We start from the raw sequence: 25,364 nt of genomic DNA on the forward strand, positions 1-25,364 counted from the left end.
CCATGAATTTGTAGTACGCATTTTTTGAAAATATTTAATTATTTTATATTTTCATGACGAAATTTAAGCCGGGCAGGTCACCATCAGAAATACAGCTCAGATTTAACGAGAGAAGAATGTTCAAAGGAAATAGACACTCAAATTATATCTTGAAGCAATGCTGACCCACATTATCGAATACATCTATTAGCCTAAAAGTAAGAGTCAGATATTGGCCAATGTGATATTCCACACTACGCTATGATACATATTTATATCCATAGCTGCTCTTCGATTAATTGATATCGATTTTATTGCAGAAAAACTTCAAATTATTTGCAAGGACATTTTGCTTCAGCCTAGGATCTGAACCCAAGGTAACGTGCTTTGATATATCCTTTGAGAATTCACTAGCGGGCGGTTTACGACCGAGAGACTCGGCCAGGGTACGCGTCAGACAGGGACGGTTGCCGCAGCAGATACCGACGTATTGGATGCCTAACTCCTTGCACTCCTTGCCGAACTCCACAATGTCACCATGGGAACAAGATGCCACTTCAAGGTTTGTCGGGAACAGTTGTTCACTGGCAAGAAAAGTTATATAATGTTTTTATTATTCCAGACCTAACAGCAGAACAATGGAGACATGTGGTGCCATGAGGGTGACGGCATACGTTTGATCTGATCGTCGCCAAAAAATTCCATCTGAGGAGGCCATAGACTAAGAGAGCCCAGCCAATGTGTATTTTTAAACACTTCATTCATTTTTTCACTGAATTCGAAAAAAGTTTATCTGCCATCACTCGTCTGGTTTGCAGAGATACCGCAATCGCCTGCGTATACGGCGCGCTTTCAAATATACCAAAAAGTTGTCCGAACTCTGGAGCGGTTTAACTGATTTTGGAATTTTTAACTAGTAACTGACTCTTTCATTGTATCAGCGCCAAAATGACGCATACCAAGTGACTGTAAATTAACGAATCCGGACACAGATTCTGGATTAGGTGTATTACATAAGTATGATGTTGGCTGTGTTGCATGTATCAAAAGTTCATTCGACAAAATTAATATTTAACATAATTGGGCACTTCCATATTGAGATTTCCTGACACAGGGAGAAATTTCATTTGGTGCAATTCATAAAACCATACAATATTGACTTAAATTGACTAAAAGTTTACAAATGTGTAATATAGGCCATGGTGAGAATTAATCAACCAATCTGTTTTAGGGTCAGACAGAATTAGAATAGATGGTTCCTCAGGCGTCGTTCTGAACGGCACGGGGAGTGCAGCTAGGGGACCCTGCAAAGAAAAAAGTCATCATTTATCGATCGATCGTAATGTGTTACGATCAGATCTGTTTGTCAGTATCGTTTACCGTACTGCTGTATTCACCCCTATTTGTAAACAATTCAACCCATTTGCTAACAAAATTTAATTTCAAAAAAACTTTGCCGTATATGTTGAAATATTAATAAAATATGCATATTTGTATGTTTGAGGGCAATTTTCTTTTTTTTCCTTGTCAAAACTCATTTTTCCGAAACTGCTTTTGTTACAAATTGGGTTGATTGTTACAAATAGGGGTGACATGTGTCAACCCTATTTGTAACAATCAACCCTATTTGGTGACAAAACCTAAATTTCAAAAAACTTGGCCGTATTTGATGAAATCTTGATGAAATATACATATTAGTATGTTTGGGGCAATTTTCTTTGTTTTCCTTGTTGAAACTCATTTTTTCCGAAAATGCTCGTTAGATTAAATTTCGTTGTGCAGGTTCCCAGGGATAAGAGCCCTACTCGTAAGATATAATCAAGTCGTGCAGATACATGCCAAAGGTTTGTTTTGGGGCAATTTTCACCATTTTCGGTCAAAAATGTTAAAAATCTTGTTTTCTGACCGAAATCATACTAAACCTATATGGGGTTAACTTTTGTTACAAATTGGGTTGATTGTTACAAATAGGGTTGACGTGTCAACCCTATTTGTAACAATCAACCCTATTTGTAACAAAATTTAACCAACTTGAAACAAAACCTAATTTTCTACAAAACTTGGCCGTATTTGATGAAATCTTGATGAAATGTACATATTAGTATGTTTTGGGCAATTTTTATTTTTTCCTTTTCGAAAGTCATTTTTTCCGAAAATGCTCGTTAGATTAAATTTCGTTGTGCAGGTTCCTAGGTATAAGAGCCCTACTCTAAGATATAATCGAGTTGTGCAGATAGGTTTGTTTTGGGCAATTTTCACCAATTTCGGTCAAAAATGTTAAAAATCTTGTTTTCTGACCGAAATCATACTAAACCTATATGGGGTTAACTTTTGTTACAAATTGGGTTGATTGTTACAAATAGGGTTGACGTGTCAACCCTATTTGTAACAATCAACCCTATTTGTAACAATCAACCCTATTTGTAACAAAATTTAACCAACTTGAAACAAAAACCTAATTTTCTAAAAAACTTGGCCGTATTTGATGAAATCTTGATGAAATATACATATTAGTATGTTTTGGGGCAATTTTTATTTTTTCCTTGTCGAAACTTATTTTTTCCGAAAATGCTCGTTAGATTAACTTTCGTTGTGCAGGTTGCCTAGTATAAGAGGCCCACTCGTAAGATATAATCGAGTTGTGCAGATACATGCCAAAGGTTTTTTCGGGGCAATTTCCCAAATTTCGGTCGAAAATCTTAAAAATCTTGTTTTCTGACCGAAATCATACTAAACCTATATGGGGTTAACTTTTGTTACAAATAGGGTTGATTGTTACAAATAGGGTTGATTGTTACAAATAGGGTTGACACGTCAACCCTATTTGTAACAATCAACCCAATTTGTAACAAAAGTTAACCCAATATAGGTTTAGTATGATTTCGGTCAGAAACAAGATTTTTAACATTTTTGACCGAAATTGGTGAAAATTGCCCCAAAACAAACCTATCTGCACAACTCGATTATATCTTACGAGTAGGCCTCTTATACTAGGCAACCTGCACAACGAAAGTTAATCTAACGAGCATTTTCGGAAAAAATGAGTTTCGACAAGGAAAAAATAAAAATTGCCCAAAACATACTAATATGTACATTTCATCAAGATTTCATCAAATACGGCCAAGTTTTGTAGAAAATTAGGTTTTGTTTCAAGTTGGTTAAATTTTGTTACAAATAGGGTTGATTGTTACCAAATAGGGTTGACACGTCAACCCTATTTGTAACAATCAACCCAATTTGTAACAAAAGTTAACCCCATATAGGTTTAGTATGATTTCGGTCAGAAAGCAAGATTTTTAACATTTTTGACCGAAAATGGTGAAAATTGCCCCAAAACAAACCTTTGGCATGTATCTGCACGACTTGATTATATCTTACGAGTAGGGCTCTTATCCCTAGGAACCTGCACAACGAAATTTAATCTCACGAGCATTTTCGGAAAATGAGTTTCAACAAGGAAAACAAAGAAAATTGCCCCCGAACATAATAATAGTATATTTCATCAAGATTTCATCAAATACGGCCAAGTTTCTTTGAAATTTAGGTTTTGTTACAAATAGGGTTGATTGTTACAAATAGGGTTGACACATGTCACCCCTATTTGTAACAATCAACCCAATTTGTAACAAAAGCAGTTTCGGAAAAATGAGTTTTGACAAGGAAAAAAAAAGAAAATTGCCCTCAAACATACAAATATGCATATTTTATTAATATTTCAACATATACGGCAAAATTTTTTTTAAAATTAAATTTTGTTACAAATAGGGTTGATTGTTACAAATAGGGTTGACACGTCAACCCTATTTGTAACAATCAACCCAATTTGTAACAAAAGTTAACCCCATATAGGTTTAGTATGATTTCGGTCAGAAAACAAGATTTTTAACATTTTTGACCGAAAATGGTGAAAATTGCCCCAAAACAAACCTTTGGCATGTATCTGCACGACTTGATTATATCTTACGAGTAGGGCTCTTATCCCTAGGAACCTGCACAACGAAATTTAATCTCGCGAGCATTTTTGGAAAAATGAGTTTCGACAAGGAAAACAAAGAAAATTGCCCCCGAACATACTAATATGTATATTTCATCAAGATTTCATCAAATACGGCCAAGTTTCTTTGAAATTTAGGTTTTGTTACAAATAGGGTTGATTGTTACAAATAGGGTTGACACATGTCACCCCTATTTGTAACAATCAACCCAATTTGTAACAAAAGCAGTTTCGGAAAAATGAGTTTTGACAAGGAAAAAAAAAAAAAAATTGCCCTCAAACATACAAATATGATATTTCATTAATATTTCAACATATACGGCAAAATTTTTTTTAAAATTAAATTTGTTACAAATAGGGTTGATTGTTACAAATAGGGGTAATACATACTGCTCTGCGGGGCTCTCTTCCGGTCGCCTTGTGCAGGGGCGGCCGGAAGAGAGCGCCACAGAGCAGCACGGGTAACCGAGACTAGATCTGTAGAAATCTTGTCTTCTCACCTTGCAGACTTTGCGAATTTCATGCATTATTGGCATCATGGTGGCCGAACCACGGGCACAATTCAAACCAACGACATCAGCTCCGGCGTCTTTCAACTTCTTGCAAGCTTCAGTCAGCGGCACACCGTCTGATGTGATGGCTTGTCCGTTCTTAGTTGTTATTGGATACGAGGCAAGCATCATGACAGCAGGGACACGTATAATGATAATCACCGTCATCATCATTATCAGCAGCAGCATAATTAAACAGATACGAAATATGAGTCTTTGCATGCTCACATGAACCACTGTCTACAACCACCAACAGCAGTTGCCCCAAGAAAATTTCGAGCAAAGTTTTAAATTGTAATGCTACATAGACATATATGATGTTCGGCCAACTTAGTTAAAAGAAACAAAAACATTGAAGACTGAATCATGCTGAATTCCAGATCAAAAGAAAACAATTTGGAATTCAGGAACTGTCAACTGTCCCTAGAGACCATTTAATACCACCTGTACGTATCGCATGTCCTTATCATGCGACAGTTCGCCATGGAGGGCAGTAATGCTCATCTTTAAGTATGCTTGTTTGACCGGAGGATGTTTCAGGTTTTAGAATAAGTTGGTGACTGTCGACTAGTATAATTATGTTAGTCCCTCAAAGTTGTTCATCTCATTAGAAGGCGACTCTAAAAATAGAATGAAGACAAGGGCTAGGGGACTTCCCAAAGTTGACAAAATATTTTCCTTACAGGTTCCCCTGCCATTAGCTGTACTCGTTCCCTTAATGGGCGCTACTACCCTCGTGATCAGCCCATACTTATTCACTGTCAATAGAGAACGTTTTTCAATCTTCTGGTATTTAATGAAAGAGAATAGGAGTAGAAAGAGTCAAAATTAAATAAAATTAATTCAAAGCCATTCTGAAAAACATTCAATCTTGAACTAAAGTGCTGAATATTCCTGAAAAATATGAGTTATAGTGAGAAATACCTTGTCCATACTTGTTGATTGCTTCCAGTGCGAACATAGCTTCACCAAGATAAGTGTATGTTTCACCAATGATGTAATCAACATTGTAATCCAGAGACCACTCCATCGTTTCCTGAGATATGGGGGTAGAAAGGATGTTCAAGTTCGTCTAAAATAGCATTTGTTAAACTCTAAGTATATTCATTTCGCGCGAGAAAAATTATTAGTGTAACACTGCAACATGGGCAATAGTGAAATTGATCTTACCGCGGACAACACATTTGCCACAACGGAGTGGACGGCTTGAAAAGAAAGCTACCGGGAGTAAATTGTCAACTGTTTGTAATTTTAATTGTGTCAGTGGTAGAAATTATACACATCGCCCAAGGATAGAAAGATAAACTTTAAAGCAGTGAATTGAAGTTGAAGAGCTGTATATGACGATTTCTGATTATATAATGATTTTATCGCTGTGGGATAAGTAGACACTGGGGTCGTTCCTCACATACTCGGTAATTTGTAAAGCACGCTCTACTGATTCCCCAGTACCTTAGCACATGGCCATCGCTATTATAATTTTCACAGCTTCATATTTTCGCAGTTAGGTCTCGTTGCAGATAGTTCGTGCATGGGACAGTGGTGTCGTTTTCACTCCGTGCACTCAAAATTTTTCAAAATTTGCTTTTCACGGTACGTTTATCCCTTTTGATTGCTGAAGGTCAACTATTTTTGTGTAAAGCAATGCCTCTAATCACAGTGCCAGTGAGTAGATTCGCTGTTCATGCTACCTTTCAGGTTCTAGAGATAAATTACCTATGAAAAGCGTTCGCTTTTATTTGAAGGAAATTCTACCGAAATGGTTCTCGCCTGCTAGAAATGAATCATCCGCCTTGTCAGCCAAGGAAACAAATCACGCCCTCATCGAGGGCCATCTAACGCACCTTGAACATCGCTGTGATCTGTTCATTTCTTTCCGGACTATCAGGGTGGTATATATTGGTGTTGCATATATTTCCCGCCAAGGGGGTCCAAGTTTCGTCGGCAGCTTCTCTACCAAGTCGCAGAGCCTCTCTGTTTATCAGTTTCAGCTTATCCTCCATGTTCATCAAATGAAGTTTCTCGCGATGAGCATAGTACTGAAAATAGATGTCAATAAACTTTTTGGACTGAAATTATATTCTTACCTCAGAAACGAATATTACTTGTTGACGTTTTCGAACATATATTTAGTTTTTGGTGAATTGGTTATATTTAAGCTTATAACAGGAAAAAAAGAACAATAGTAGTGACATTTGATTTTAACATTACTGTTAATGTTAAAATTACTGAAATTCTACGGTTGGATTTCTTTGTGCTCTGAATTTTACAAAAGTGAGTGATTTGCAGTTCGTTTGTGGTTTTGATAGATGCAGTGAATGGCAATGTGTGGGGATCAGCCATCGCTCCGTTGTGTATAAAAGTACTGTGTTCGCTAAAATCAATTATCTTAACATATTTACCTCGTAGAAACTTCTCCTAACTTGCAGTTAGTATGAGGGACGATTCTATTAAAAAGGCTTTATATAAGCTTTCGGACAAGCATAACCTACCGACATTTCCTTGAGCGAGACGCTGTTTTAGGATCGAAGAGCTTTCTCACAAAACTGTGTCTTTCTCACTTTTTCCACTCGAATCATGATTATAGCAGTGGCTGACACAGTGAATATCAAATGCAAGCATTTATCCTCCCATTTGTCGGTAGAAAGGAGCTTTCCTGTCATTTAGTAACACTGACTGTATTGTTCTTAATTGACAGAAGCAAGCTATGTGAAGTAATGGTGATAGTACCAGGTGGATTATTCAGAGATATGACCCACCGTAAATGCCTCAACACGTCACTTCCGGAGTGAAGAAAATGTCTGTACGCATCTTTCACGTATTCCGGATGTTGTAATATGACGACGGGAAGCCAGTAACCACCTTGCAAGTAGCCTAATCTCTCAAAGTAGAAGAGATATCCTTCCGCGGCTATCACGGCATCACCATCATTGAGCCTATCCATAAACCTTACAGGTTGAACAAATGAAAAATAATATACCGACTCGGAGGCTTTGGTTTATTAGGAGGGAAGCCAACATTATCGTTTAATTTTTCGAATTTTGCTATGAATACAAAGTGCAAAATCAAAAATTATACCTTTAATTAGCTTATTCGATCTCTGCATTCCTTAGTGTAAGTTTTTATTTAGGTAGTATGCGCTTAAAAGGTGAAGGACTTAAACATTACGAGAAACTTTAGTAACCATCTTGTCCTGTGGTCGATAAATAGGATTAGCAAAATTGGCATAAACTACTAGATGTGACCCCGATTCACTATAAGTCTGAGTGTCCTTTTAAAAGTTTTGAAAGACAACCTCATCTAAAATAAGGACAACAAGAAAAGGGACTCCTGTTTTCCTTTACTGCGTAATGCATTCGCCCCGATTTTCACCGCTTGCTATCAACAATAGCATCGTTGGATTTCGTCTTTATGCAACAGAACAAGTGCATCGCAAAAACGTCTGAGCACTATATTCCAACACACAAAATGAACCTTAAAACAAAACGAAAAGTCCTTGTAGAACAACTAGTTTGCACTGATGGTTAGCCAAATTTTAGTCGACGCCTGCCTAGAAACTGTTATTTCGTGTCTGCTGGTAAAAACTATGCACGGCAAAACAAGCTTTTATAGATTTGCCAAGACAAGACGTTCTTAAGACAGAAGGTAAATGGATTTGTATTCATTGAGACTCTAGCGAAGTGACTTCAGCAAATGGAATCTGACGTAGAATAACCATATTTTCCTTGGAACGTACATGACTGTTGACATTTAAGAAAATGAAGTTGTAGTGACCCCTCCTTTGCAGTTTACTCAATATCAGATGACACTCCGGAAGTTGTCGGACAAGTCAAGGCCATAATAGCTGAACGGTGAATTGAATGCTTCTCACCTTTAACCTTTTCGGACATTTTGATTGTTCGGTCTGCTAATTCTTCTCTGAACTGCAAATGAAACAAAGTTCGAAAGCTTCACTATTTCCAAATGAAGTACATGAGCTTGAAAATACTTCAAAGCAATCATGCAGTGGAGTTTCCATTAGGGCGAAAAAGAAATTGAAACGTGTAGATTTAGGTAAATTTTCCCCTAAAAACATATCCTGACGAGTGGATGCTTTCCAAACGCTTGCATCCCTATTCCTAATTGATGGTGTGGAGAATAACCAACGTCTTTGATGTCAATTGCACATGAGCGCCGGTCATTTCAAAGTAATCTTAAAGTAAGGCTAATAAATACACACACAGAAAATTTTGTTCGCTCAGAGTTTGAAATGCACAGTGACCTTGTTGGTCTCTTGGTCTCGCAGTTACAAAGCCATGCAGTAAAGTCTCCCTTTACCTTCCATGACCTTTTCACAATGCCCCTGCAGCATTCTGCCTCTGGCAGAGTTCATGGGAGGTCCTTTATTTTACTCATGGAAGCAAACTTTAAAATTTAAAGCTTAAAACGGTTAACTTTTATCGTTTGTTTTTTGTCGCCTCGAAAGGATTAAACCAACATGTGCCTAAATCCTACGTGTTAGTTGCCGAGAGGTACCTGCTGACATCTGACAACGCGATCGCGGTACTTGTCAGTGTTCTGATTAACTCCGATAATGCGATGTTGTACTCGTTCCTTTGTATTTTCAATTCAGAGGAGAAATTCATATATGTCATTGTTCATAATATTCTCTGAAAATAAGGGAGTGGGCCAATGTGCGTTAACGTGTATAATTGTGATCTGTGAGTAGAAATAATGCAGTAACCATATCAAACCGGCTGTGTTTAGCGCTTGTAATTGCACATTACTCCAACGTGCTTTTTCTGCTGATTAAGGGTTGAACCCGAGACGTTTTTATCCTGTGCATTTTACTAATGTTTTATCTCCCGAAGGTCGGTCGGTATTCCATTGTATCAATTTCTACTTGCCCCAGTTTTATCCCTCTTTTGAGGTCGTTTGTAATTTTTAGAATTCAGGATTTTCTGTACTCCTTTTGCACGTCTTTATTGCAATCGCGTTGAGCTTCCACGGACAACACTCATGCAGAATGTATAAAACAGGGTCCATGTCTATGGTTTTGCGCATAGGAAAAAGCTCACATGTCCGTCCTGAAATGTTCAAGCAGGGTTTGGGGTGTTTTTGGTCACAGCACGGGTTTCTTCTTGCTATTGATGGTATTTTATTCTGCAAACCTCAGTGTCTCTGTCTTATCTTACAGTAGTACTGGTTTTGTGATGATTTGTTTCCTCCTTCATTGTCATGTATAGACTTGGTCCGACTTAGACTTAGTCTGTGATTTGTGAAAATTATAGTAGGGTGAACGCGATGATTTGTGTTCTGATTTCATATGAAATGCGTGAGTAGGGATGAAAGCGATGAGTGGGGTGAACGCTAATACAGGGGGTTTCTCTTCTGGAATCCGGCAGAAACTAACTCACTCAAAGACTCAAAGGTACCGCGTTCGATACCTGGGAAAACCCACCCTGGGCTGCCAAATTCCAAATAGGTTTGTAGAGACACATGAGAAACTATTGCATACGATTTATTTTTTAAACATTCACGGACTTGAACAAAGTCTATGCCATGTCTTTTCATGTTTGTTCCGCTGTAATCTAACGGTACGTTTTTATCACCATTAAGTTACATTTATTATAATCTGATGTGTTTGATTACCTTATGTGCCAAAGACGGGGTAAGTTATTAATCTGTGCACGCTGTCACCGGATTATCACCGGATTAACTTTGCCAAAGCCAACAACGAACGCACCAGCAAGGGTATCTTCTGTTACAACCTTGCTTTTTATTATCTTTTGAGCAATTTGGCGGTCTTATTGTAATTAGCCACACCTACAAAAATACGACATTCAAATGTGAAATTTCTAGTAAACATGTTAGAAGTGGATTGTTTTCGATAGTCGACAATGCATGACAACTATTCATTTTATTCATTTTGAAAATTCACCAAAGCTAATTGTATTAGCATAAGAAAATCCCTAGGCACGGTTTTTAGGCCATGGCATTGTATTGAACACTCAATGAATGTCAGAAGGTCTCGATAACCTTTTAAACTTTACGATTCAGGCATACACATTCATTTTGTTAAAGTGCTTTTTGTTAAAGTGCCGACACGAGTGTGTGATGAAATGCTTGCCGTGCTTCACGAAGGCTATGTTAGGCATTTCAATCGTGAAAAATGATTTCATGAGTAAAAGCCTTCTTCGGGGGGGTTTGAGGATTACAAAAGTCATCAGTGGATTAAAAGTTGTCAAGTTGGTGATGATCGTATTTGCACCGTTTTTGCACTGCCGCGGCATAGAGTACTGTGTACCCGATGGAGATGAACTTCAGACGTGGGGCCCTAGGCCTGGTGGTCATCGGAGTGTTCCTGAACCGTGCGACTCATCCTAACGCAGGCTTTGTAAGGGTAGAAATGGAGGGGTAACTGACACGGTAGCTGGACTAGAGTGAAGCTAGACTGAAGGTAAATTGCAGCTGCAGTCAGCAAATTTTTCCCGGTCTTGCAAACCATATAAAATTGTACACTGTAATACAGCACTATGGTTACCTGTGAACAATGCGTCCTTCACACTTCGAACCTGTTCTCTACTCCAAAACTTACCTGACGTTTATACATATGGTACTGCTCATGAATATGTAACGAGGACTGCGAAGTCGACTAATCAGATGCCAGCTTTTAGGTCGCAACTTCAAAAAGGCTTGACATAATGAAAATTTCATATACCAGATCTCTATCCCCTTATTAACAAAAGTTTCATCGATCAAACTACTTGGTGTAGTCAGATAATGGAATGTGAAAGTGCGATCGGGTTTCCGCCTTTAAATTCACCACCTCTTGGATAAGAGATTGACCGCCCATTTGCAAAGAAACAGCTTACGAACACTTGTTTTCCTTAGCAGCTGTATGGCTGCTTTCAGAGCTGCTATTGATATTCAGTTATCGCTGTGTTAGTATACACCTATGCTCGCCATGACATAAATAAGACGTCATGCACAATGTTGCTGTACAGGTGCACTTTCAGTCAATAAATCTGTGTCTTATTCGTAATTGGTAATGTCAGTTACAAATCCGACCAGTATTTGTGTTTTTCTCTAAATATCCGACAGCGTCTTTGGAAATAATGTTTGCTTGGATACATGTTTTTGCGAGCTCTGATAAGAGGAAAACATTTGACTGTCGAATGTTTGGCAACTGGCCAACCACTCTCGGCATCCAAAGCCGAGTACAGATCTTTTACCAGTTCCATGATGCAGTGCGCGCATGGTATACACAGAGTACGTTAGTCATAAAACCTTTTAGCTGTCGGGTATACTCAGGGTATGTTACTCAATGGCAGGTTACACCCTGACCTATATTTTCGTCGTCGTCAATGGATACAAAATACACAAGGCATTTTTTGGCATTGCTAATTTGTGTCATTCTTGACATAACAATCCGTTGTACAACTAAAAAGTCAATGTTTTTTTGAGTTTGTACGCGGTGTTTGATACAGCCGCGTGGGATAACCGAGTAAAGGTCTATTGCTGTAATAATTTCATCTCAGGAAATGAACTGCACGGTGACATGTTTTTCGACTAATTTATAACCACAGAGATACATATCAAAACACTTTGGTCGCAACCACATGTGTTTAACTAACAAACACATTTGCCTGACCTGTCACCTCTAGATTGTCGTCGGTTTGATCATAATCTCCATTTGAATATGCCAACAAGACTATTGGAACTAATTTGGGAGAATAGTATCTCTCGATTGTTCAAATCTATCAAACGTTAGGTGCCGACAGTTACAATATTACAAATTACACATAATAACAAGATGATTGTAAAAGAAAAAGAAAAGTAGATTAGGTTCAATTTGCGGTTAAATATGCATCACTAGAATATCGTATTGTCCCCAAGTACATGGAGTTCCAGTCGTGTTCGACGAAGAAATATCATTATATATTTTGGGTGAAATTTCAGTCAAATGAAGGTGCTATGGCTCAATAGCTACGGACAATCTTTCAGAAACACTGGAATTCCACGTATCAGTCAAGCACTACTTTGCATCGATACCTTGAGGGAGTGCGTAAAGGAAACTTTTAGAGAAGAGAAAGATAACATTCTTTCAAACAATCAAATGCAGCATCAATTAATTCATCACAAATAACCGATGATCTTACCTTGAGGAATAGATAGTATACACTATGGTTAGACAAGCTCTCACAGATAAAATCTGAAATTTGCCAAAATATTGCCTTTGGAAAGTCGAATGCAAATAATTAATGTCACAAATTATCAATGGGTACCCTGAAATAACCAGATATGTCCGATCCAATTAAAGTTTCATCGACTCTAGATGTTTTTCGTTGAAAAGTAAGCTTCATGTAACCCATTAACACAGTTGTATCGTATGGCGTATCATCTGACATCATTGGTCCGTGTTATGTTCGATAACTCAATAAAAGCAATGAAAATCACACAATTAAGGGAATAAAATTGCATTAAGGTCGAACGCGTCTCGGGGACACTCAAATTTTTACAATACTGTTCTGATTTACCGTTTATTTGGGGGGAGGGGGCTCATTTTAAAGCCCTTGGAGTAAGAAAAATTGTCACCGTCTTAGTTTTTTGAAAAACGACATTTTAGTTTTCATCACAGAGTTAACACAGGGATGCGGCTATCTTGAATTTAGAGTGTTGGTGAATATCATGTAATTTATTTCTCTAGATCGAATCCAAACTTTGCACGGTGACCCCTGAGTCTTATTCTTGATTTGTAAGACAGTGACTGAAAATTTCATCGAGGAAAGTTTGGGTAAATACATAAGTCCTTTACTTTCGAGTCCACCTAACTGGAAAGAGAAGAAACGATAAAAACGGCTCACGAATTGACTTTGACGAGTGCCAGCATGTATCTGCCATTGTTATTTGAGAGTAGCCATCAGAAAATGTCCAAATCGGTCCACAAGTGATGTTATACTCAGATCTCTCATTCAAGGTATGTATCATTTTCAAAACATAATTGAAGCTGAGATATTGCAAATTTCTCTTCAAGGATAACCGGATTAAGTCTTTCTGTTATGAAGATTACAATACACCTTACTCGATGATATCATACATTCAGAATGAACTAGTTTTATAGTACACCTCAAAGCTTGGCTGGAAGTTTATGCACAATTCAGGTTTGTGATCGTTAAAAACTCAAATCGAGCCACAAATCGGTTAAAAAGCCTGTTTAGTTCTAATTGATCTATATATGTGTTAATTTTACATCAGACGAACCCCACTGACACTACATGCACTATTATTTCATTTAGAGATGTACGATTTACACAAATACAGCGGTTATACCATGATTTTATCACGTGTTGTATTGCAGTTACCTAGCAGTTCATGCTGTCCTGAATGTTAAGCGGAGTTGTTGTAGCAAACGGTTTTCCGTCACTCGAAGGTATCATGGAAAAACCATGGGGTTCAGAACTGTGTGAAACTTATATTAGAGTAACGCGTTCTCCGCAATGCACCAAGGCCCTGTTCTGACCTACTGAACCAGGTCACATGACCTGGGGCGTCCACAAAAGATAACTTTACAAGCGTGGCCATGCATAACACCGTGTGTCCGTGACCAGATAGGGTCGAGTGAAAATCTGATACGATTTGATATATAAGAATTCCCTTTTAGCCTAATTTTGTATGACAGCACCCTCTCTGTTTTATCACGTGTACAAATACTGTGTGAGTCGGGGCGAGAGATTGTTATATCGGTCATAGGAAAACACGGAGGAGCTGTTCTGTGATTAAAACAGATGCAGACTTTATTTTTATTCAAGCGTTGAAAAGTAAACGATATCATTTAAGAAGGATGGTGAAGAGAATTATAAAAAAATGATATGGTTGAGGTCAGGATGAAAAAAAATCTAACATCGAATGCTGAATCGCAGTTACCGTAAAAAGTAGCACGAACCGCCTTCCTTTCCTTGCAATTTTTTGTGATATGCAATATTTTGCAAATATTGTAATAGCAAACTTTAGGCCGAGCAAGTCACCGTTAGAAATATAGCTCAGATTTATCGAGAGGAGAATGTTGAGAGGAAATAGACGCTCAAATTATATCTCGAAGTACTTCTGATTTACAGTGTCGAATACATAGCCTAAACTAATTACAACTCAGAAATATGTGATATTCTACGCTACGCTATCATAATATCTTCATATCGGTGGCTTCTCTTCGATTAATTGAGATCCACTTTATTGCAGTAAAACTTCAAATTATCAGCAATTTTTGCTTCAGCCTGGGATCTGAACCGAAGGTCACGTTCTTTGATATATCCTTAGTGAATTCACTAGCAGGCGGTTTACGACCGAGAGACTCGGCCAGGGTACGCGTCAGACAGGGACGGTTGCCACAGCAGATACCGACGTACTGGATGCCTAACTCCTTGCACTCTTTGCCGAACTCCTCAAAGTCACCATGGGAACACGATGCCACTTCAAGGTTTGTCGGGAACAGTTGTTCACCTGGCAAGAAAAGTATATTTAAAGTGGTTTGTTTTTTAATACCTGATAGTTAGAAATATGGAGACTAAATCATTGCTACGGCATGTGTGCTATTAGGGAAACAGCATATGTTTGTTTGCCCGAGGACCTGAGAGTTGCCCTTAAAAAGTCATCTAACAAAGCCGTAGAATAAGAGACACAGAAAGCTTTACAGCAGCCAATTAATATGCATTTTGTAACACACTTCATCCATCTTTTTACTGAATTTCGGAAAAGCTCCTCTGCTATCACTCTTCTTGGATGCAGAAGATACTACCTTCTTCTTTTCCGTGATTAAGAAGAATCGCCTGCGCTGACGGTGCTTTCAAACATACCCAGATAACAGTTGTCCGGACTGTGGACCGGTTAACTGATTTGGAATTTCTGAACTTGTAACTGGCACTTTCATTTGTATCAGGGTCAAACTGACGCATACCTAGACTTGGTTCAAGTCCATGATCTCTGATTTTTTTAGTAGGGGGGACGCGATGATTTGTATTATGTGGTCAAGTGAAACGCGCGAGCGGGGTGAACGCGATGAGGGGGTGAACGCTATACAGGGGAGTTTCTCCCGGAATCCGGCAGAAACTAACTCACTATTGCGCAGACTCATGGGTACCGCGTTCAATCGCTTGGAAAACATAGCATGGGCTACCAAATTTCAAATAGGTTCGTATGAAATAGGAGAGACACAAGAGAAACTATAATAAATGATTTTATTTTTTTTTCAAATGCACCGACTTGAACCAAGTCTAACGCATACCAAGTGGCAGTAAATTAACGAATCCGGACACAGGTTCTGGATGAGGTGTGTGGCATTAGAATGATGTTGGCTGTATTGCATGTATCAAAAGTTCACATTTAGTATAGTTGGGCATTTCCAGATTGAGATTTCCCGATACGGGGAGAGATGTCATTTTGTGCCATTCATCAAACCATACAAAATTGATTTAAATTGACTAAAAGCTTAGAAATGTATAATATATGCAATGGTAAAAATAAGTTAACCAACCTGTTTTAGGGTCAGACAGAATTAGAAAAGATGGTTCCTCAGGCGTCGTTCTGAACGGTACGGGGAGTGCAGCTAGTGGACCCTGCGAAACCAAACATCATGGCGAAAGATGAAAAAGTCATCATTCATCAATCGATCATCAGTTGTTAGATCTGTAGATGTCTCGAAATACAGACTGCTCTGCGGGGCTCTCTTCCGGCCACCCTACGTAGGGGCGACCGGAAGAAAAGCCAAGCAGAGCAGTCTGGGTAACAAAGACTAGATTTGTAGAAGTCGACATCTCACCTTGCAGACTTTGCGAATTTCACGCATTATTGGCATCATGGTGGCCGGACCACGGGCACAATTCAAACCAACGACATCAGCTCCGGCGTCTTCCAACTTCTTGCAAGCTTCAGTCAGCGGCACACCGTCTGATGTAATGGCTTGTCCATTTTTAGTTGTCATTGGATCGAGGCAAGCATTATGACTGCAGGGACACCTATATTGATAGTGATCATAACCATCATCATCATCACCACCACCACCACCACCACCACCATCATCATCATCATCATCATCATCATCATCTCTGTCGCAGTCATCGGCGTTGTCGTCGTGGTCGTCGTCATCATCATCATCATCATCATCATCAAATAATAAGAATAACACAGGCACACATCGAAATGTGAGCGTAAATAGCTCACACATCATTGTATTTGCATGTCCATTGAAACCACTATTTACGACAAGCAGCAGCAGTTGCCACAAGGAAATTTCAAGCAAAGTTCATTGCGATGCAACATGAACATCTACTATGTTCGGCCAGTCTAGGTTTTCGGAAACAAAAATGTTTAAGACTAATTATGCTTGGGTCCACATCAAAAGATAACAAATTGGAATTCGAGAACTGTTAGTTATCAATTGTCCTTAGAGACTGTTTACCAACTGAACATGTTGCACGCCCCTATCATGCCACAGTTCGCCGTGGAGGGCAGTGAGCGTATTTTACAAGAGGTTTTTATGGGAGGCTGTAGACTAGAAGAAGTTAATGGCTGTCGTCTGTTACAGTTATGTTAGTTCCTCCAACAAGTTCTCGCCATAAGAAGGGAATTATCAAAAAATGACTGAAGACAAGGGGATTGCGACCTCGAAAAATTGACAAAACATCTTCTTTTCAGGTCTCCCTTGCCATTGTTCCCTCAATGGGCGCTATCGCCCTCGTATATCAGCTTATAGTTGTCCACTGTCAATAAATACCGTTTTCAATCTCTTAGTATTTGGTGCGAGAGAATGGGAGTATTTTAACTTCGCTCACTCTGGTCAGTTGTAAAAAGAATCAAAATGAAGTAGTATCAATTCAAAGCTATTCAAGGAAAAACTCTCAATCTTGGACTGCAGTGCAGTATATTCCTGGAATATTTGAGTCAAATGCATTGTAATAAATACCTTTTCCATACTTTTTGATAGCTTCCAATGCCAACATAGCTTCACCAAGATAGTTGTATGTCTCACCGATGATGTAATCAACGTTGTAATCCAGAGACCACTCAATCGCTTCCTGAGATATAAGGGCAGAATAGATGTTTAAAGGGAAACCGTCGTTTGAACTGCGCCTGTGCGAGTTTCTTGTTTACAAACAATGTATTTTGTGTACGATATCTGGATGCACCTCATCATCATAGCTGCAACATTTAAATTATACGATGTAGATTATGACAGACATGTTTTAACTTTCATCAATCACCATCGTACCTTGGATACTGTTTTGCATTGGTAGTATGGGTCCCATACGACCTTTGAGCGCAGTTCCGACGACTGTATCCCTTTAAATTCAGCTAAATAGCATTTTTGTGAAACTCTAAGTAGATTCACTTCGGGCGAGAAACAATGAAACAGGGGCAACAATACTGAAATTGATCTTACCGGGGACAACAGATAGTATTTGGGAGTGGATGATTCAAAAAGAAAGCGACCGGAGTAAATTGTCAACGGTTAGTCATTTTAATTGCGTGGGTGGCAGAAATTATACACATCGTCCTAAGATATATGAGGTGACAAATTTCAAAAACAATGAACCCGTCTAAATTGAAGTTGAACAGCTGCAGATGACGATTCTTGATTATAAAATGATTTTTATCGATGTAAGATAAGTAGACACTGGGGGTGTTCCTCACATTACTCGGTCATCTATAAAGCGCGCTGTACTGATTCCCAAAGACATCGTAAATTACGATATCATAATCAGTGACATCAAATAATTTGATAGGCACATGGCTATCGCCATTATAAACTTCACAGCTACATATTTTCGCCGTTAGGTTTCGTTGCAGATAGCTTTTGCTTGAGACAGAGGTGTCGTTTTCACTTCGTGAGCTCAAAATTTCAAAATTTGCTTATCATGGTACATCCATTCTATTGGACTGCTGACGATCAACTATTTTTGTGTAAAGCAATGCCTCTAATCACAGTGCCAGTGAGCAGATTCGCTGTTCATTTTACCTTTCAGGTTCTAGAGATAAATCACCTATGAAAAGTGTTCGCTTTTCTTTGAAGGAAATTCTACCGAAATGGTTCTCGCCAGCTAGAAATGAATTATCCGCCTTGTCAGCCAAGGAAACAAATCACGCCCCCATCGAGGGCTATGTAACACACCTTGAACATAGCTGTGATCTGTTCATTTCTTTCCGGACTATCAGGGTGGTATATATTGGTGTTGCATATATTTCCCGCCAAGAGCGTTCCAGTTTCATCGGCAACTTCTCGACCAAGTCTCAGAGCCTCTCTATTGATCAGTTCCAGCTTATCCTCCATGTTCATCAAACGAAGTTTCTCGCGATGCGCATAGTACTAAAAATAAATGTCAATAAACTTTTTGGACTGAAATTATATTCTTACCTCATAAACGAATGTAACTTGATGACTTTTTCAAACAATTATGCCGTTTTTGGTGAATGGGATGATAACTAAGCTTATAACTGGAAAAAAAAATTAAAAAAGGCTTTATATAAGCTTTCGGACAAGCATAACCTACCGACATTTCCTTGAGCGAGACGCTGTTTTAGGATCGAAGAGCTTTCTCACAAAACTGTGTCTTTCTCACTTTTTCCACTCGAATCATGATTATAGCAGTGGCTGACACAGTGAATATCAAATGCAAGCATTTATCCTCCCATTTGTCGGTAGAAAGGAGATTTCCCTGTCATTTAGCAACACTGACTGTATTGTTATTGATTAACAGTACCGCAAGCCATGTGAAGTTATGGTGTTAGTACAAGGTGGATATTCAGATGTGACCCACCGTAAATGCCTCGACCATGTCACTTCCGGCATGAACGAAATGTCTGTACGCATCTTTTACGTATTCCGGATGTTGTAATATGACGACGGGAAGCCAGTAACCACCTTGCAAGTAGCGTAATCTCTCAAAGTAGAAGAGATATCCTTCCGCGGCTATCACAGCCTCACCATCATTGAGCCTGTCCATAAACCCTACAGGTTGAACAAATGAAAACAAGTTTTTTGGTTTATTGATAAATCAGATGGAAAACCAACATTATCGATTCATGTTTTGGTTTTTACTATAAATAAGTGTAAAATAAATGAAGATTTTTTTAATTAGTGTATTCGAAATGTGCTTTTGCTTAGTTTAAGTTTTAAAGGGACTAAGTCGGCCATTTTTCATGAATTTTGCATTGATACAAGATACTACTTATGTTGTTTGGCATGTTGAAAGATACTGAATGAATGGGTGACCATGCATATATTCGACGCCGGTTCTAGACACGATCAATGAAACCATTTCGAAAATGGATTAATGGTCATGACCATTAATTCATTTTCGCCATGGTTTCATTCAATTTGTCTAAAACCGGGCTTGAATATATGCATGGTCACCCATTTATTCAGTATCAACATGTCAAGCGATATAAGTAGTATCTTGCATCAAACAAAATTTGTTGACCTGAAAAGGGCTTTCTATTTTCTCTGTTTCTTTAAAGTTTACAAATTTAAAGGATATAGTCTTTTACTTCTGAAAAATTGGACAGGTAAATTTAAATTTAACCGTTATTTTGATTTCCCGCTATTTTTAAAAACTGGCAATATTACATAAAAAGCAAAGCATATGTTGTCCCAGTGAAAAACATTCAACACTATGTATCATATTATATGCATTGTATGAACTACTCTGTTGTTTCTGTGAAGATTCTAATGCATATATGCACGACGTACAGTGTTTTTGCTTCATTTGCATGAGGGCGCCATTGTATGTTTGGGCAAACGTTTATTATTTATCCTGCTAAAAATTGCACATGCAGTCCCAGTGGACAGTTTATTACACTTGTATAAACACCCCTCAATGTGTACATTTCCACGAGCTTGTTTTAGCTTGAAAGTAATATAAAAAAAATAATGCTAAAAGATAAAGCTATTGTGCCTTTAAATTTTAGCTGAACTTTTGCCAACGCCGGCCTAGAACCTGTTATTTCGTGTCTGCTGGTAAAAGCTATGCTCAGTGGAAAAAGCTTTCATAGATTTGCCCGACAAGATGTTCTTAAGACAGGAAATATACACATGTATTCATTAAAGCACAACTAGCTGTATCTTTAGGTTTATTTTATGATCTTTTTTCAAGCTAAAATACCTTTGTGAGAAGGTACTAATTTAGGTGTTTGTATACACTTAATATGAACTACCCGCTGGGGCATGTACAGTATATACAGTTTTGATTACACTGCGATAAAATATATGCCAAAACATTAAATCGCAGCCCAATGCAGAAAAACAAAAACTGTGGATACTGTGAATAACTGCACTGAAATCGTCCTATAAACTGTACAGAGTAGTCCAATGCATAGGAGTAAATGCTTTCAACTGTGACAATGTATGCTCTGTTTCCTTTGTAATATGACGAATTCGCCGGACAACTCAAGGCCATAATAGCTGAACAGTCACTGGCAAATTCTTTGTGAATTTAAAGCTTCTCACCTTTAACTTTTTTGGACATCTTGATAGTTCAATCTGGTTGGTCTTCTCGGAACTGCAAATGAAAGAAAGTATGAAAGGTTCACTACTTTCACCAAGAATGGGCCTACACATACAGATATATGACTTGAGAAAACAAATGAAGAATGTGAGGTAGAAAAATACGTAATTGATATTAAAATACTTCAAAGCAATCGTGCAGTGAAGTTTCCATCCGGGCGAAACAGAAATCGAAACGTGTAGATTTAGGTAAATTATTCCCCTAAAAAATATCCGATGCTTTCCAGACACTTGCATCCCTATTGCTTATTGAAGGTGTGGAGAATAACCAACACGTTTAATGTTCAGTTGCACACAAGCGCCGGTCATTTCAAAGTAGTCGGAAAGTAAAGATAAAAACACACAAGAAAAAAATTGTTCTGTTAAAGTTTCAAACACACAGTGACCTTGTTGGGTTCTCGGTCCATAGGGATATATTCAGGGACAATAAATACTAATATGATAAAAACAAAGTAAGTTTCGTTGTCTACAAGTTTTTGTTTTCTTGTATGCCTTTCTATTACCTATACGCTATTACCTATACGCTTTGCTTGCTTGAGACGAGAACGACTGTCCACTGTGTCAGATATGCGCCCTCTTTGTTGCTTGCGCGCGTGACCTGAATCCGTTATGGGATTATCAAGGGGAATCAGACTCGCTAATTCTGCAGACTCGATAATCCTCCAAAATATTCAGGTCCAGCGTGGAAGCAAGAGCTCACCAAAAGAGGGCGCATCTTACTACGCAAGCACACACACACACACACACACACACACACACACACACACACACAGTGCGCAAGCTAGCAGAGCGTATAGGTAAGAGAAAGGCAGACAGAAAAAAAAATTGTAGACAACAATACTTATTTGGTTTTTATCATATTAGTATTTATTGTCCCTGAACATATCCCTGTGCTTGGTCTCGCTGTTACAGAGCCATGCTGTAAAGTCTCCCTCTACCTTCAATGACGTTTTGATGCCTCTGGCAGAGTTAAAGGAAACTTTTAAAAGTTGAGAAGATACACTTGAAAACCTGAAAAAGGTTAACTTTTAACGTTTGTGGCTAAATCCTACGTGTTAGTTGCCGAGAGGTACCCGCTGACATCTGACAACGCGATCGCGGTACGTGCGTCAGTGTTCTGATTTACTCCGGTAATGCGATGTTGTACTCGTTCATTTGTATTTTCAATTCAGAGGAGAAATTCATATATATTATTGTTCATAATAATCTGTGAAAATAAGGGTGTGGGGCAATGTGCGTTAAAGTGTATAAACGTGATCAGTGAGTAGAAATAATTGCAGTAACCATGTCAGACCGGCTGTTAGCTCTTTTATTTCCACGCCACTCCAACGTATTTAGTGCTGACGAAAGGTTGAACCCGAGACATTTTTATCCTGTGCATATGCATTTTACAAATGTTTTATCTCCAGAAGGTCGGTCAGTATTTTATTGTATCAATTTTCACTTGCCGCAGTTTTATCCCTCTTTGAGGTCGTTTGTACTCTTTTGAATTCAGGATTATTCCTCTTGCAAGTCTTTATCGGAATCGCGTTAAGCTTCTACGGACAACGAACAACATTAAGAAAGCATAAAGCAGGGTTCACATCTATGGTTTTGAGCGTGGAGAATAGCTTATGTTTGTCCCCAAATTTTGAAGCAGGTTTTGGGGTGTGTTGGTCACAGCACGGGTTTCTTGTTGCTATTGTTTGTATTTTAATCTGAAAACCTTGGTGACTTTGTCTTATCTCACAGTACTACTGGTTTTGTGATGAATTCCTTGTCTCCTTCACTGTCATGTCTAGACTTGCTCCGACGTAGACTTAGTCTGTGATTTGTGAAAATTTTAGTAAGGTGAACGCGATGATTTGTGTTCTGATTCTATATGAAATGCGTGAGTGGGGATGACCGCGATGAGTGGGGTGAACGCAATACAGGGGGGTTTCTTCTGGAATCCGGCAGAAACTAACTCACCACTGCGCAGACTCGATGGTAACGCGTTCGATACCTGGGAAAAACTGCTCTGGGCTGCCAAATTCCAAATACGTTTGTAGAGACACGAGAGTAACTATTGCATACAATTCATTTTTTTTAAACAATCAAGGACTGAACAACGGCTATATCATGTCTCGCCATGTTTGCCCCGCACCAATCCTAAGGTAATTTTTTATCACTGTGTTACTGTTATTATATGATGTGTTTGATTACCTTATGTGCCAAAGAAGGGGTAAGTTACTAATCTGTGCACGCTGTCACCGGATTATCACCGGATTAACTTTGGCAAAGCCAACAACGAACGCACCAATAAGGATATCGTCTGTACTTGGCCACACCTACAAAAATACGTCATTCAAATGTGTCTCTAAAATTTCCGATAATCATGTTAGAACTGGATATCTTTTCAATTGTCAACAGTGCATGACACTTATTCATGATGGAAACTCACCAAAAGCTAATTGTATAAACATAAGAAAATCCCCAGGCAAGTTTTTAGGCTATTGTATTGAACACTCAATGAATGTCAGAAGGTCTCGAAGCCCTTTTCAGCTAGTCTTACAGGTCAGAAATACACATTATATTTTATTAAAGTGACAATACGAACCAAAGTGATCCGAAACGAGAGTTATGCTCAATTATACTGTAGTGCTAAAATGTTGCCGTACTTCATGAAGGCTATTTAAGGTATTTTAATAATTAAAATTATTTCATGAGGAATATCCTTTTCCGTATACGGATTGCAAAAGTCAGCAGTGGACTCGAAGTTGACAAGTTGGTGGTGGTCGTGTAAGCACCGTTCTATTCACTTCTGCTTCATAGTGCACTGTGTACCCGATGGAGGTGAACGTACTGACGTGGGGATCTGGGCCTGGCAGTCATCGGAGTGTCCAAGGAACCGTGTGACTCACGCTAAAGCAGGCTTTCTAGGGCTAAAAATGGCTGGGGAACTGACAAGGGAGCTGCACTAGTCTGAAAAATGGACTGAAGGTCCAGCTACAGTAAGCAGTTTTTCCAAGTGATCCAAACCGTGAAAGACTGTACACAGTAAAAACACAGCACTATGGCTTACCTGTGAACAATGCGTCCTCCACACTTCACACCTGTTCTCTGCTCCAAAACTTAGCTGATGTCTGCATATGGTACTGCTTATGAATATGTAATGAGCACAGCGTCACCAACTTATATAAGAATTCGGCCCAATCAGGTGACAGCTTTTAGGTCCTGATTTGAAAATGAAGGTTTGAAATAACGGAAATTTCACATATCCGATTTTTTACCCCTTATTAACAAAAGTTTCGTCAAACTACTTGGTGTAGTCAGATAATTGGATGTGAAAGCGTGATAGGGTTTCACGCTGTGAAAACCTTACAATTCATCGCACCCTGACAGAAGATATTAGCCGCCCGCCTGCAAAGAAACAGCTTACGAACAAGAGAATTGCCTAGACTTTGGCTGAAGGAGGTTTTACAGAACAAAATCTGAAAGCTGCCCAATTATCTCTGGAAAGTCGAATGCAAAACAACTAAGGTCACAAATTGTCAATAGGTACACTGAAATAACCGGATATGTTCGTATCCAAGGTTTTATCCACTCTCGATGATTTTCGTTGAAAAGTGAGCTTCATGTAACCCATTAACACAGTTATATCGTATCGCGTGTCACCTGACATCATTGGTCCGTGTTATGTTGGACACGTCCATAAAAACAATGAAAATCACACAATTAAGAATAAAATTGCATTAAGGTAGAACGCGTCTCGGGGACACTCTCAATTTTTTACAATACTTTTTCTGATCTACCGCTTGTGGGGAGGCTCATTTTAAAGCCCTTGTAGTAAGAAAAATTGTCACCGTCTTAGTTTTTTCGAAAACTGAAATTTTATTTTTCACCATAGAGTTAACACGGGGATGGCGGCCATCTTGAATTTAGAATATCGGTAAATGTCAGGTAATTTGTTTCTCTATATCGAATCCAAACTTTGCACGGTAACTCCTGATTTTTATTCTTGATTTGTAAGACAGTTGCGTAAATGCTGAAGTCCTTTACTTTCGAGTCACATTCTACTTAGAAATAGAAGAAATGATAAAAACGACTCACGAATTGACGTTGACGAGTGCCAGCATGTATCTGCCATTTTTATTTGAGATAACCATCAGAAAATGTCCAAATCGGTCCACAAGTGATGTTATACTCAGATCTCTCATTCAAGGTATATATCATTTTCAAAACATAGTTGCAGCTAAGATATTACTAATTTCTCTTCAAGGATAACTGGATTAAGTCTTATCTTACTACTATAAAGATTACAATACATCTTACGAGGTAATATCAT

General features: G+C 38.5%; 2 protein-coding genes and 1 pseudogene across 2 annotated transcripts; all 3 read right to left on the reverse strand.

The window, feature by feature from the left end:
- Positions 1-274: 274 nt before the first annotated feature.
- Positions 275-4,713, reverse strand: LOC139143733 (S-methylmethionine--homocysteine S-methyltransferase BHMT2-like). The gene is made up of 2 exons (XM_070714274.1): positions 4,364-4,713; positions 275-563 (listed from the first exon to the last, which is right to left on the reverse strand). Exons 1-2 carry the CDS (start codon positions 4,711-4,713, stop codon positions 275-277), a joined length of 639 nt encoding a protein of 212 aa, XP_070570375.1.
- Positions 4,714-4,888: 175 nt separating this feature from the next.
- LOC139143741 (betaine--homocysteine S-methyltransferase 1-like) lies at positions 4,889-7,468 on the reverse strand. Its single transcript, XM_070714284.1, has 4 exons — positions 7,202-7,468; positions 6,369-6,563; positions 5,449-5,560; positions 4,889-4,893 (listed from the first exon to the last, which is right to left on the reverse strand). The coding sequence occupies exons 1-4, from the start codon at positions 7,466-7,468 to the stop codon at positions 4,889-4,891; spliced, it is 579 nt and encodes a 192-aa protein (XP_070570385.1).
- Positions 7,469-14,747: 7,279 nt separating this feature from the next.
- On the reverse strand, positions 14,748-21,020 carry LOC139143751 (betaine--homocysteine S-methyltransferase 1-like; annotated as a pseudogene).
- Positions 21,021-25,364: the final 4,344 nt, after the last annotated feature.

The sequence above is a fragment of the Ptychodera flava genome, chromosome 1 (genome assembly GCF_041260155.1).
Source record: "Ptychodera flava strain L36383 chromosome 1, AS_Pfla_20210202, whole genome shotgun sequence".
Classification (NCBI taxonomy): Eukaryota; Metazoa; Hemichordata; class Enteropneusta; family Ptychoderidae; genus Ptychodera; species Ptychodera flava.